Genomic DNA, 14,167 nt, shown 5'->3' with positions numbered 1-14,167 from the left:
GACTACTGACGTATGTTGATACGATTGTTCACCAGTTAAACGATTTCATTTGAATTTGATCGCTCGACTGTCCGATCGTGATAGTGTTTGCAATAGAAGGGGATGCACATCAAATAGTCCTCTGACAGGCGGATGCACTGCACTGACTGAATTAATTAATACCACATTCAATATTGACTTAATACGACCAATGAAATACAAATTAAAATTTTTAATCATCGTCTACTTAAGTGACGTACAAATGGGTTGATACAGAAACGGACTACTTTACTCCCCCTCCTTGTTATACCTAGCGCTAAAAACAACAAACACTATATAAATCATACATTGAGAAACATTTTTTGAAAACTGACGATATAAACGTTATTTTGTAAATTGCTTAATTGTTATTATATGCCATTTATATGCATATATAATTGAACATGTTTTTGTTTCATTAAGTTGGTTTTTAAGATTTTTGCTCTATTATATTATATCTTTACTTAAATAGACTGAACTCCTTCGCCGTGAATAAAGCCGGAAGGGCAATTGTGAGCGAAACTTGTAATTAGTAAATAAATATTTTTCTGTATTTTGGTCAATAAAAAAATGCGTTTTGTTAACTTTCGAGATATTGGCACCTAAAGTTATATTTCCTATGTTGATTTTGCAAAAAAATTTGAACTATACAAGATATCGAGTTCTTGGATTTTCGCGATTGTTACACATAGTAAATGAAACTATTATTCCGGATTTAAATCGCGTATGCGCATAACAAACCGACGTTTCGGGCCCTTTACAGGTCCCATGGAGCCGTCGGTTTGTTTGAAAAAACAAATATACGCGATTTAAATATTACAAGATATTTAAAAAAACCCGCTTACAGGCTGTTGTAGATCTCGTTTTGCTGAATCCAGATACGTTAATAACACAATTTCGCTAAAAATTTCGATTACGTTAGTAATGATAAGGAGGGTAATACGTACACCCTAGAGATAAGTGCGTACCAAACATTAAATAGCAACATCACTATAAAATCTATTAATAAGAAAATGTATTACACTGAGAATGTAAAGGTACTTGTAAGGGGCATCGATAACCCTCCATTCCGAACATAATGTTCGCATAATTGGCGTAGCATTTCCACTGCGAACCCTTTCAAGACGCCGTGACGTTACGGCCTACATGTTATTTAATTACACAATCTCGCTCACAATGCGAATTATACCGACTCCTTTACTTATCTCGAATGTGGGGACAGAACGCATAGGGATCACAGGGGCGTAGTCTGTACCACTAATACTATTGATAAGTCAGTAGATACGAAAAAATTGTGAGACAACGGTAACGCAAATCACATAGAAACTATAATTGAATCGTGAACACCAAAAAAATTATACATTTTTTTTTCTTATGCAACTGATTTTTAATAATAGCTTTATTTCCACGGCATTTTTTTAAACTTGTAACAATACTGACATTTCGTCATACAAAAAAGATCTTATTAGAGTAACAATCAATTAACCAGGTTAGATCTTTGTTACGCAATTTTATACGAATCCAATTACATCTCTGTCCGCCCTAAAGGTTAAACCATACCGGAACGCCTCGAAATCACAGGACGAAAACTATGGAATCGTCTTGCGATCTCCCTTCCAACTAACTTTCATAACATCCTCCGTAATGAAGGAACACGCACCCTTCAAGGGTGTCCCTATCAAGAGACGAAGTCCGACTCAATTATAAGCGAATAAATCAAAATGATTGAGTAAAGCATCTTCATCCCTTACAATGACTTACTTACTCCATAAAAGATAGGAGTGGAAAATCTAATACAATTAATTAATTTATGGTCAACTTAGTTTTTAGACCTGATCTGTTCGTTTGAATTAAGTACCAACGTTTAATTCTCATAATGAGTTTTCAATTTTCTAAACGAAACAATTGTGCGAATTAAAGGGAGGTATAGCGCACGAAAGCCAAACTAATGCACCAGCATAAAACCGTAAGCAACAGAAATTTATCAGAGGCTTATCATTTAATTACAACTATTATTCGAAACGAGTACCATCCTTATTTAAATGGAAGCCTGTATGTTACGAAAGCGCTAGATTCCGATGCGATACTGGACTATTCAATACAATATCTATTATGAATGGGTTGTGCTCGCGGACGTTGATTAGGCCGGGCTCTATTCCAATTTTCATGGCGGACTTCGATCGGCCTCCCTGATTGATTGTTATTGGTCCGCGGGATTCCGCCGACGGAACCCGGCCGAGAATACGGGATGAACATCGCTTAAGTTTTGAATTTTATTTTCTGACGGAAGTGATGAATTTGTAACCAAGGACTAGCAAAGCGCAAGTATCCGTTTGTTTGTTAACTTAGTTAATATAAATAATTTTGAGACGAAACTTTAATACGAAACAATATCAAAGGGATGGTTAGCAAATCGTTTGAGTTTACTGAACTTATCTTCAATATCAATCTTCGCATTTTTAAGATTTTGTGTTATTAGGAGTTATTTCGTGTTTTTTTTTTGTTATTGTTTTTCAGTCTTCGACGCAGATTTGAATTTTAAATCGACCGAGCCGAATTTTAATGATCATCACTGAGGGATCGAAATATGTATCCTAAAATAACTATAATTTTGTTTTCGACAGGTGTCATAGTTTATCAATATAGGTGCATGTTGGAAAATGCAATTGCTGTTGGTCCGGCTTTTGTAACTAAAGTTGTATTTCACGGCGTGGACGCATAGAGCGCTATCTGATGATTGGTTTTTGGCAATTAACAGTATTGCTCACCTCGCAATCGGGTTCATTCACCGTGTGAAATATGTATGGAACCTCGGTTTCCCTCTTTGTTGCATCGCTCTGCATGTATATTGTACTAACTGACAATATTAATTTTAGTCAGCGGAGAATTGATGCTAAGATTTATTTACTGACTGATGGACATTTCGTCTTTTACGTAAGCCATGAATAGTATTTTTTTTTCTTTAACGACGTTCGTGGCCGGGCCGGTTTTCATGGCGTTGCCATTTCTGAGACGGGCCATCCCCGGCCGGGTCAATGTAGAAAAAAAACTTTTGTATGTTGTCTCGGGTCTGGTCGTTTGTGGTACCGCCGTTATTTTTGATCATTAGTAATACTTATCGAGTTTTAAAGTTTTCACGATTGCTACACATTGGGAATAAAATTTAGACCTAACTATAGGACCTGTCAAAAAACAAATATAAATAATAACGCACACACTCAACATAGTCCCGCACTAGGAAAACCCTGTGTTGCGGGTGCCATGGACAACACACACATAGACAACCACAAATTACACCCAAACTCACGAGAGAAAGAAATGTAGGCCATACAAATATTTCTCCCGGCCTGGGAATCGAACCTGTGACTTGAGAGTGGCGGGCATGGTAACCGTTCGGCCACGGAGGCAGTTGTAATGTTGTGAATACGAAAAAATAGTTTCATTTTCAACTAGTTATTACTTTTAAAACAAACCGGTAATTGGCCACACAGACTACATGTCAAAAAGCTTTTAGACTTGATCGTAAACTAACAAAACCGTTTTGATAACACATTGTGTAAAATTCAATTTTCGGTAATGCAATGATAATACCAATAAGCGGAAAATCAATACTAACTAATTGCAACAAAAAATTGTAATAATTAAAGGCAACGAGACTATAAAGGTGTCTTCTGTTCTACTGCTAAAGTTCTTAATGATCGTTACTGATTCTCCTAGAATTATAAATATGTTATGTGCAATTACAATAAAACATTAATTACAACACTACGCGACCATAGCCATCATTATTTTCTTTATATGATACGACGAGCTCACTGCGACCTGTCGTCCCTTTATTAACATTTAAATTTATATTACATTTGCACAAGAGAAATGTCTACCTCGATGAAATGTCTACGACACCTTTATGTCGTTTCTTGTGTGCTAAATATCCTCCCTACTCTATCAAAAGTTAACGCTGTCATTGAGGCAGTAAAGTTGAATTTAGCATATTAGTGTTAATGTTTAATAGAATTAAACCCTTTGTCTCAAGGCGCTAGGTCACCGCTGCTATGTCGCCTGACATTTGTACAAAGGTTACCTCCATTCTATTGGTTTTCTTTTCTTGATGATGTAATGTTTTATTGCCCAAGAAAGGGTGTTATTGTATTGTACTCGATTTAACCTTTACTTTTGTTAGGGGTACGATGTTTGGTGTCTAAACATTAATGTCGAATTATGATGGCGACGGAGTTCTTAACTCTACGATATAAATCGTTCAAAATGATCGCTGTTTGTCTAGACCAAACATGGCATTGTTGACCCTTTACACAAACGCAAAACGGATACTTCATCGTAGTACAGCAAAATTGTCTTAATAAATAGTGTAATTATGGTGATTACACAGACGTCAAACGGGGCTATATAAACTATCAATGAACCTATAAATTGAAGAAAACGTTGGTACACGCGAGACGCGTCTTGGGAAAATACAGGAACAAACATACATATGATTGCTAACAAGAACTCTCTTGAGGTTGTGTGAATACGATCATAAAAATGGTATTAATTGAACATCCAGAGTTCATTGTGGCATAAACAATAACTATGGTTGGCGGCGATGAGTCGGAGGCACGGAAAGGAAATTGGCAACATAAAGCACTACACTAGCTGCTGTAATATGAGAAAATAATAGTTTTAATGCTGGAAATAAATAACGTGGCGGGGAAGAAGACAATGGACTTGTAACAAGATCTCTGTTAATTGTGGCGAATGCGGAGCGACCGCCGAGCATGATCAGAAATTTATGGAGGCATTGAAATTACACCCTATTTGTTCTTTTCAAAGCTCTGAGATTGTTGTCCGTGTCTAATATTAAATGTGGAGAAACTTGGGTAATATGAATTCTTAGAGTCGTTAACGATCCGCTGCTTGGTCAACAAAGTTAGCCTGAAGACTTACGACCTTGATACTTGTAACTAACAGCATATTCTAAGTTTTCTGTACGTACCTCTCATTTTCTGTTCGTCTAGAAGTTGTCGTTCTAGGCTGTCTTTCACTTCCCGCTCTCTGAGCACGTCCATCTTTAGTTCAGCTGCAACAATAAGAATTAGGAATTTAAAGTCTATTGTAATTTTTATCATAATAAGTTTTTCACTTCTGTAATAAGGAGCAGGCCGACAATAACTTTCCTATTTACAATAAATGTTGCCTTGAACAATATTATAAGTTAAATAAATGGTTCATTGTGCACAAAAAGCATTGTATTAATTTAACAGTGAGCTAAACCGGTAACAAGGCCGTAAGCAAGGGGCGATTAGGAACATAAACATGGATTAACTCATTCGGAATCCCGGTACTATTGTGAAGGAGTCGAATTGAGAGATTTGCATAACTTTCAATTAGATCTAACCTGACGGAAATGATTGGGGGAGGAACTTCCGATTTGGGTATGTTTTGAGATGCTTACGCTGAATTTTCAATTAGATCTGTACGAGTGCTTTAATGCGTTAACAATATTATACAAACAAACGCACGTCTAGTATGTTAAAGAGGTTTATAATCTCTCCAAGCAAGCTTATTTTCTATCCTCGGAAAAACTTGCACATCTGATTATCTAACCCCATGCCTTATTCAACTTTCGATCAAATTTAACGTACCTTCAAAGTAAACTTACTCGTAACTTTCAATCAAGTTCTAATCTAGCATCGATTCGTTACTTAATAGCTTTGTTGTAGTCATATATATATATATATATATACACGTGCGTACAGTTAGTCGATGTAATCGTGGTACGAACGACTCAAATTTGAATAGAAAGAGGTCATGCTCGTTCACAGTTTAATTTGGTCCCTTATTCAATTAGGTTCCTAAGTCGCGTCTATCTAATGGAGGTCGTAAGGGGATCAAGCTGATTAACTTGCGTTGTTAGCACCTACGGCTGCTGTGTATCTTGAATCGTTTTCATTCTATCAAAGCTTTGTTTCGAAAAGTGTGTGTTTGAATATTTACTTCTAATTGAATGGGTAGTTAAGTTAATGAATAGACAATGGATGTTTCTCACACTGATGTATTGAATTAAACGCATACAATTTAAGAACGCGTATAACTACTTGATGTAATTGGTTAAGTACGTGAATATTAGAAAAATCTGTGTACAAAAAGATTTAACACGTAAAATGAAGGCACAGATATACATACACACATCAAAAAAAGTTTGCGATCACTTCGAAAAACTGAAATCTTTTTTGTTACTGTAGATTATATTATGATTTTTTCTTCTTTTTAGATTCTTTATTTAAAAATAAATTAGAACCTAAAACAATGACCCCGTTCAATTGTTTTTTCATATAAAAAGGCTTTCAGTCCTAGCTTACGCTCATTCAGAAATCTGATTTAATCAATTATAAGCGATTCAAGATATTTTTCGCGGAAAGTTGTGATTGAAAAAATGCCAAGAGGATTATCAGAGGTTTTACGAGCTAGAATAGTAACTTTGAGGGAAGAAGGATACACCACGAGAGTAATAGCACGCAGACTTGCTATATCCCAATCCTGTGTCGTGGCTACGTTGCAGAGGTATCACGGAATGGGGAATTTAGCTGACCGACCCCGCAGCGGTCGCCCAACTGTTTTGACAGCTGCCCAAAAGCGCTATATTAGATTGCTGGCAGCCCGTGATCCAACAATCAACGCCACTAAAATAAAAGCAGAAGTCAGGGCCGCCTCTGGGCTTGAAGTTAGCACGCAGACCGTTCGCAATTGCTTGCACCAGGCTGGATTACGAGCACGGAGGTCTTGGCGAGCTCCGCTCAATTCCCGGCAACGTCAACAACGAAGATTGCAGTGGGCTAGACTTCGGCAAAATGAAGAAGGTGAGGACGAAAACATTTGGCAAAACTGTCTCTTCGTTGACGAATCCCGAACAGAGCACTCATCCAGATAACCGACGTGTCCGTGTCTGGAGAAGACCAGGCGACCGTGAAAGACAAAGAACTGCCACTGGAATAGTTCAGCAAGGCGGAAAATCGGTGTCCTTTTGGGGTGGCATTATGATTGGAGCTAGAACGCCTTTGATCCCGTATCGGGGCTTCATGACAGCAGACATGTACAAAGCAGTTGTTATTGATGATATCGTCAGACCATTCCGAGTAAACCATGGGCACCAATTTGTACTGGTCGATGATAATGCGCCCGCACATCGAGCTCAACGAGTCAATGCTGCTCTTCAAGAATACGATATCACACGATTAGACTGGCCTGCCGGCTCGCCCGACTTAAACCCAATAGAGCACGCGTGGGATGCTCTTAAACGAGCAGTATGGAACCGTGAGCCACGTCCCCAGACAGTTCCAGAGCTCAGGGAAGCCGCTATTGAAGAATGGGATAGGTTACCCCAGGAAATGCTGGATAACTTGATCCTCAGCATGCCCAGGAGGATCTTCGCATGAATTCGAGCCAGGAAAGGAGTTATTTTATATTGAATTCACACCTTTTAATAATAAATAGTTGTTTAAGTTTAATTAAACAGTCTTTTTCTTTCTACGAAATTTCTATCACTATTACATTATGATTAATGGCTCAATTTTTTAAAATAAATAATAAAAAATAGTTTTATATTTTAATTTCAAACAGGGTATTCCTATTTAAAGAAAGCATACAACATAGATTTTTTCTTGATAAAGTTAAATTTAAAGAATTATAGGAGCTTATGCTATTGATCGCAAACTTTTTTTGATGTGTGTATGTATATAGATAGGTGTATCTACAACGAGGTAGTAAAACAATCTTAATGATACTTATGAAATTGCAACGCCTCAATCGGATACGCGCATACAGACCCGCAACTTACTTGTTCAATACCGCGAGGTTTGTTTTGCTTAATAGTTCACTTAGCGTTTTAATTATTTCAGCTGTACCGATGTACCAATACTACTTGTTAATGAAAAACGTTATTACAATACTGCCTCAGGTGGAAGAGAATTTATGAGCATATCGTTTGGGCATTACCAAGTTTGCGATGAGAAATATATGATTAAAACAACGAAGTAGGAAGGGTTAACGAAAGAAATTATTGTGTTGAGAGGTTTCCTTACACATTTCTGATTATTAGTACATAAATTTGCACAAAAACAATTTAACGAAGACTTTTTTAAACTGTTAATTAAATAACATAATAAACTAATATAGCGCAAAGGCGTCATGACTACCTGCCTATTGCAGAGATATAAATCTACAAGACATGATATGGACAACAGCAAGTATACTTTACTGTTCATGTACCATATCGACGCATACAAATCTTTTCGATAACACGGAGACAAGTTAACTTGCTTTTGCGCACGGTGCGGATTACAAGCCAGAATAAAGCAACATCGCGGACAGAGCTATCTCGATCTGTGATCTTGTAAATTGAAACATTGACTCTCTTATTCCTCATTGTTCTTAGGCTTTTGCTTCATACGCTTATTTGTTATTTTGTTGTTCTTTTTCAAATTTAACTATAGTTTTTGAAGAACTACACGAGTAATTGTAAGCCCTTCTATCTAATAAATAGCATACGCTATAGCAATGTCATTATGAGAAAACTGCATAAAATAAAATTGTTAACCCAGAGCAATATAAAATTTAAACGTGTGAAGAATTACTATCAGAATTTTATTAAAAGAGTTTATAAAAAGAGTCAATCTAAGGCGTGCGGTTGCGAGACTAATTTCGAATCAATCCTGTGTATGCTGTAATTTAGAGGGCTTTTAGTTAAGAGTGGTTTCGCACATGAGACGTAAATTACCTCCGCCGAGGGATGGCCATTAAGGGTCCGCGTCGGTATGCGCCGTATCTCAGCATCTAGCGATTTGCGACTCCAAGCGCCTAACAAAAGGAGCTCCCGGTGGTCTCTCTTACGCCGGTCCTGCTTATCTGCATTGTTCACTATTAACGCTACTACAGGTGCCTAGATCTCCAGGCAAATATTGATAACTACACCCAACGTTTCATACTAAATATTTGTGAACTGTGTTTATAAAATCTGCCATTATATTCCCCAAAACCGATGATGATTAAAAGCATAATGGTCCTAAATTATTTTCGTCGAGTAAGACTGTATTAAATCAAAATTAGTTATCAATAAATCATCGAAACCCAGACACTAAGTAGACACGAAATAATATCGATCCAATGAAAACGTTTATCGACAAAAACAAGAGAAAATCAAAACGTTAAGCGGAATACTCGATTATTATTAAATCGATCTTTATATCGGATGAATCAAATTTAAAACCTGATGGAGTTGCGTCGAACGAAAAAATTATTACTTTATAAATAAAATAACAATAAAAATGATGCGCGCGGTTCAAGGGAATATATAATTATGGACAATTATTATGATACCGAAACTCAATGGCCGATAGATGATTGAAAGGATCGAGACCCATAAACAAAAGAATCGATTTGGGTTACGCAATTTAAGCTCAAAGGTAATTAGCTGATACGTTATCGATTACTTTAAAATGCTAATGCGTATGAATATGTGTACAAGGAAATGTTGTAAAGTATATTTCTACAGAGATCTATTATTTGCTGGCAGCAAAACATGATTCGTGAATCCCAGAGGGTCGTCGAGAAAATTCTATTCCTCTTCAATTTCACGCACTCAGTAAAAACAACAATAACTTTTAAATTTCGAATGTGACGCCTTTGGAGCGTTGGTTATGAGATCAAGTTGGTTCAAGTTTATTTAAATTTAAACGATTACACTTTTGAGACTTTTAATACGAACATGTCGAGTTGAAAAACCTCTGTTTATTTTAACATTAAACATATAACACGCTGTCTAATATTCGAATAAATTATAAGTAAAGATACTACCAACGGAAATGTTTAAATTTCAATTAAACATAAGTCATAGGGAAAGCGAATTAAGACATATTTTCACGGCCCCCATTGTAGCGACGACTAAGTTGAGCTTGCAGTTAAAATAACAATTAAAGTCTACGTAAAATTTACGACTCAAAACTGGTAAAATAATTTAAACGAGCGTTGAGGTGAAAGCGACCGAAATGGGGCCTTCACGAGGGAAACAAAGTAAGTATCCAGAATCGCCCTTTGAATTGCGTTTGGTCGTTTTATACACGAATGAATTAGGAAGACTTTGGCCATCTTAAGATGAAATTTTAATAGTAATAACGTAAGGAAATATTACTAAGGAATATTGTTGATTTAAGCACTTTTAGGGACTTACCGAGGAACAGAAATTTGATTTATCAGACGGGGCTTTTGTTAGAATCAAATCACAGATTTGTTTTGTGTAAATGTAAAATATGGCATGCTTTTCGAATGTCTGTTCTAAATTATTGAGTTTGAATACATTAGGAAAATTGCTGAGATCCTAAAGAGAATAACGATAATGGTTGTCATGGCGCGGAAAACGAATTTTCTTCCCTATGCCCTTTTTTAAAATTTACAAACCGGCAGCAATTTTATTTTATTGTTATTAGATTTTTCCGGCTTACGTCACACGGCCGTGTCACTGCGGAGGATTATTCCCGCAGTCTCGGCGCTAATAATCATAAGAATTGCTTCCCTTTATTATGTGTGAAATTTAGAACGTAAAATCTTTGCTACCCTAACCTGGTTTGCGAAATAGGATTTTATCTCTTCCAAAAAGAGACTCTTTTACCACTCCAGGTAGTAAAGTGTCTTCATAAAAAATACTCTGTCTAGTAATACTTTATATGATGCGAAGATTTCGTCATACGTGTGTTACACATAATTTTATGAATATATTGTAAGGAATTTGCATATCTTCGGCAGCGAGTTTGTTTGTTATAGTTGTGTAATACAGTTTACCTAGTAAAGAAGTAACGTGGCTTGAAGTGCAAATAATGAAGATGTCGTAGCGAAAATAAACAAAAAAGCGTTAGCGTATCGAGCGTGCACCGGCGGAATAACTCGTAGTGTTATCGGCGCACGCGCACCCAATCTGCGATCGGAACACACTGGATAAGATTATCCGGTAGCTCTGTATTATTTTAATGAGACTACACGACTCCTCGAGATTCAATACGATACGAAAAAGCTTAGGTAACGAAGCGAATAAAAAATATGCGGGTCAAGAGAGATATCAAGCGGCTATACTGAGTGGATAGAGCCGGCTACGAGAATGCTCCACGCGGGGGATTTTTAAATTAGCCACCGACAACGATAAACTCCTGTACATCTACATACCAGCTGACGGCAGATCGGCCGATACCATTATTGTCTCTGGTAAGGCACCGATTAAAAAATATCCACATTTATAAGCGGACAACATCTGTTGGTATTTAAATAAGATATAAACGCGAGAGTCTGCGAATGTTTTGTTTTTGGCTACATTTTTTCCCCGGTGGATGCTCCCCTCGCCAGATATATTGGTATTAAAAATGTAAGGGAGATTTATGCGAATGGCTCTAAGCTTTCATTAGTTGTTTCTTACGCGGTGTTCTTGCGGTCGCCGCTCCCTGACCGGCAATTTTTAATTTTGGTGCAAAATTCCCGAAGTTTTCGGTGCGCACCGGAATTTAACTGCATATAAAGAATATTAATGCTCGCCATTCCTAGGCAGGTGCACGCTATGACTGATATTATTTCAATTCCCCGACTGTACTAGGAAGGCACTAGCAGGAAATAATTTTAATGATAAGTTATGAAGGGAGGTGTAATAAATTTAAGAAGGTAAAGATATGCATCGTTGTGGTGTACTATTGAACTTTATTTATGCAACTGTATTAATTCATTTACGAGTAAATTAATATATTATATATATGTATATATATATATATATATATAGTATTATAATATTACAAGTATAACATTTATAACTAACTAGTGGAGTAATGGCACATAAAAAATTATTGAATATCAATTCAATAAAACTTTAAATACAGTGAATAGCGACATCTCTGCCTGGGCTGGTAGCTGTAAAGGTATCTAACTGGATGACGAAATACTTTTATAGATTTCTCATAGACACGGCTACGGCTAAAAAGTTGTTGAAAAACTAAATACAAAGCACGACAACAAACACATAGAAAAAATCGTGAATTCCGCTGGTTCGTCCCGTGGCTTAGTTGGTATAGCGCACAGACCACATAAATACTAGTAATAGCGTCTGGCACGGTATGCTAGAAGACGTCGGTTAGAGTCCGGCTGAGTTTTTCTGAGTGTTCGATCTTTGTATTAATAATTATAACAAAGTAGTGGAGGAATTTCACATAAAAATAATTGAATATCAATTCAATAAAACTTTAAATTACGAGTAAATGTTGTTTTTTAAATAAAACAAAATTACTTCCCTAATATAAATTAACCCAGTGTTATCACCACAAATCACATATAGTCGTAAACAAGGCAAGTAAACCGTATTATTTTGGCCTGTAATTCCGTATGTAAATTACAACTACAACAAGGGTTCCCATTTCACCCCATGGAGACAGTATAATGACCGGCTAAGCAAGATCTTGGGCTATGAAAGTGGGTTATATTGTATAGGGACCTAGCAAGATTGGGCGGTATATTGCTGCTCTTAAACCTTAGTTTATGACAGTTTTAAATATTAAGAACAGTCAGATGATGTACAAACAACATGTGGAATATGTAGAGAGGGTCTTTACGTGTTTTCTCTGCAATTGGAGTTGTGGTTCGTTTATCATGCAATATGCACTTGTCCACACCAGCGCATAATTTGACTTTTATAGAATGAAAAAATAAGAAAAATCAAGATTTTGATTTTGATTCTGTTAAGCGTGAACACGCTTTAAATATCGTTTAAAACTTGTGACCTGCACGTAAATTCATTTCATACTTATCATTCATTAGTTTCACAATATCATTCATCAAACACAATAATATAATATGTGTGTGTAATGCAGAGAGACGGAAAGAGATGGAGCACACACACCCAAAATCCGCCGTGCGTCACATTAAATTATTTCAGCTAAGTAATTCTGAGCGGTTAATTATTGCGCTGCGAGGAGAGTTGAGAATGTAATTATTATTAAACTTTACGATTGTCTCACTTTACCCCTTTGTACCTTCTTCCTCAATTTCGTATAACCCAACCACTGCGACGCACCACTGAAATCGAGAGACAATCTCCTCGTTCTAAAGTTCAATTTCAAATGTAACGGTTGAGGAGTTAAGATGTTTAGTTGTGGACTCGTGCAACATTAGATCCTAAGATCCTGAGGGAGTTTCTTAGCTTGTTGCGGTGCAGGATTCATATTTGAGCTACTGTCTGAGAATTTATAGTATGAAGTATAAATGTCTAAATACCATGTATGTACGTATGTAAGTAAGTTCTGTGTTCTTGGCTTAATTTATTATACATTCTATAATAAAGTTAATAAAACAAGGTGATGAACTGTTTATGCGATATCATTAGAAGGTAGAAATAGCTCCAAATACTATGGAGTAAATAATATGTACCATTTCGTCGCCTTACTCACTCAAACTCGAACTTAAAACACAACGATACTGAAATGCAAAAAAATGGATTATGTATACATATTTTTTTAGGGCTGACGTCACGTCACATTTCCTTCATATTCACACACTGGCTTTTACATAATCTTCAAGTAATGCATCCAAATTAACATGATTGATGTAGAAATTTAAAATAAATATAAAGTTTTGCCATCTCCTGATCCACACTTTATAAGAAACGAGTTTGAGAAGTAAGGCATTGATTAGTTAATTATTTTTCATAGTCAATAATATAAATAGCACTCTTCATCGGTAACGAATGGTATAGATATACCTTACTGTTCTGCTCTCCTTGTCTTGGAACAACGCATTTAACTTTTGAGATATTGCCACATAAAGTTGTTTTTTCTTTAAAAAATGTATATTGCAATGATTTTAGTTCACAATAAAACTGAAAGTAAATAAGATATAAAAAACCGCTTATAGGTATTTGTAGATCTCGTTTCGCTGATTTCAGAAATGTTTACAACTCAATTTCACTAAAAAGGTCGATTACGTTTCTTATGGATTGCTCTGTGGACTGGTATAATTACACACTCATCGGTGTGTGTTATCATAAGATGATGTTTACACACACTAACACACTCCCAAATACGCACACGCACACACACACACACACACACACACACACACACACACACACACACAC

The 14,167-nt window shown here is 36.3% G+C and overlaps 1 protein-coding gene across 5 annotated transcripts in view; it reads right to left on the bottom strand.

Moving 5' to 3' along the window:
• The window catches only part of LOC113226904 (dachshund homolog 2), a 162,212-nt gene that overhangs the window by 29,894 nt on the left and 118,151 nt on the right, over positions 1–14,167 (bottom strand). For all 5 annotated transcript variants that reach the window (XM_026459705.1, XM_026459706.1, XM_026459707.1 and 2 more), the window contains one exon: positions 5,009–5,092. In XM_026459705.1, coding sequence (XP_026315490.1) covers positions 5,009–5,092 — 84 coding nt within the window. The remainder of the gene's footprint in view (positions 1–5,008; positions 5,093–14,167) is intronic.

The sequence above is a fragment of the Hyposmocoma kahamanoa genome, unplaced genomic scaffold (genome assembly GCF_003589595.1).
Source record: "Hyposmocoma kahamanoa isolate Upper Pololo Valley unplaced genomic scaffold, ASM358959v1 202, whole genome shotgun sequence".
Taxonomy (NCBI): domain Eukaryota; kingdom Metazoa; phylum Arthropoda; class Insecta; order Lepidoptera; family Cosmopterigidae; genus Hyposmocoma; species Hyposmocoma kahamanoa.
The sequence above is the reverse complement of the archived record's forward strand: the minus strand, read 5'-3'. Positions and strand labels throughout refer to the sequence as shown.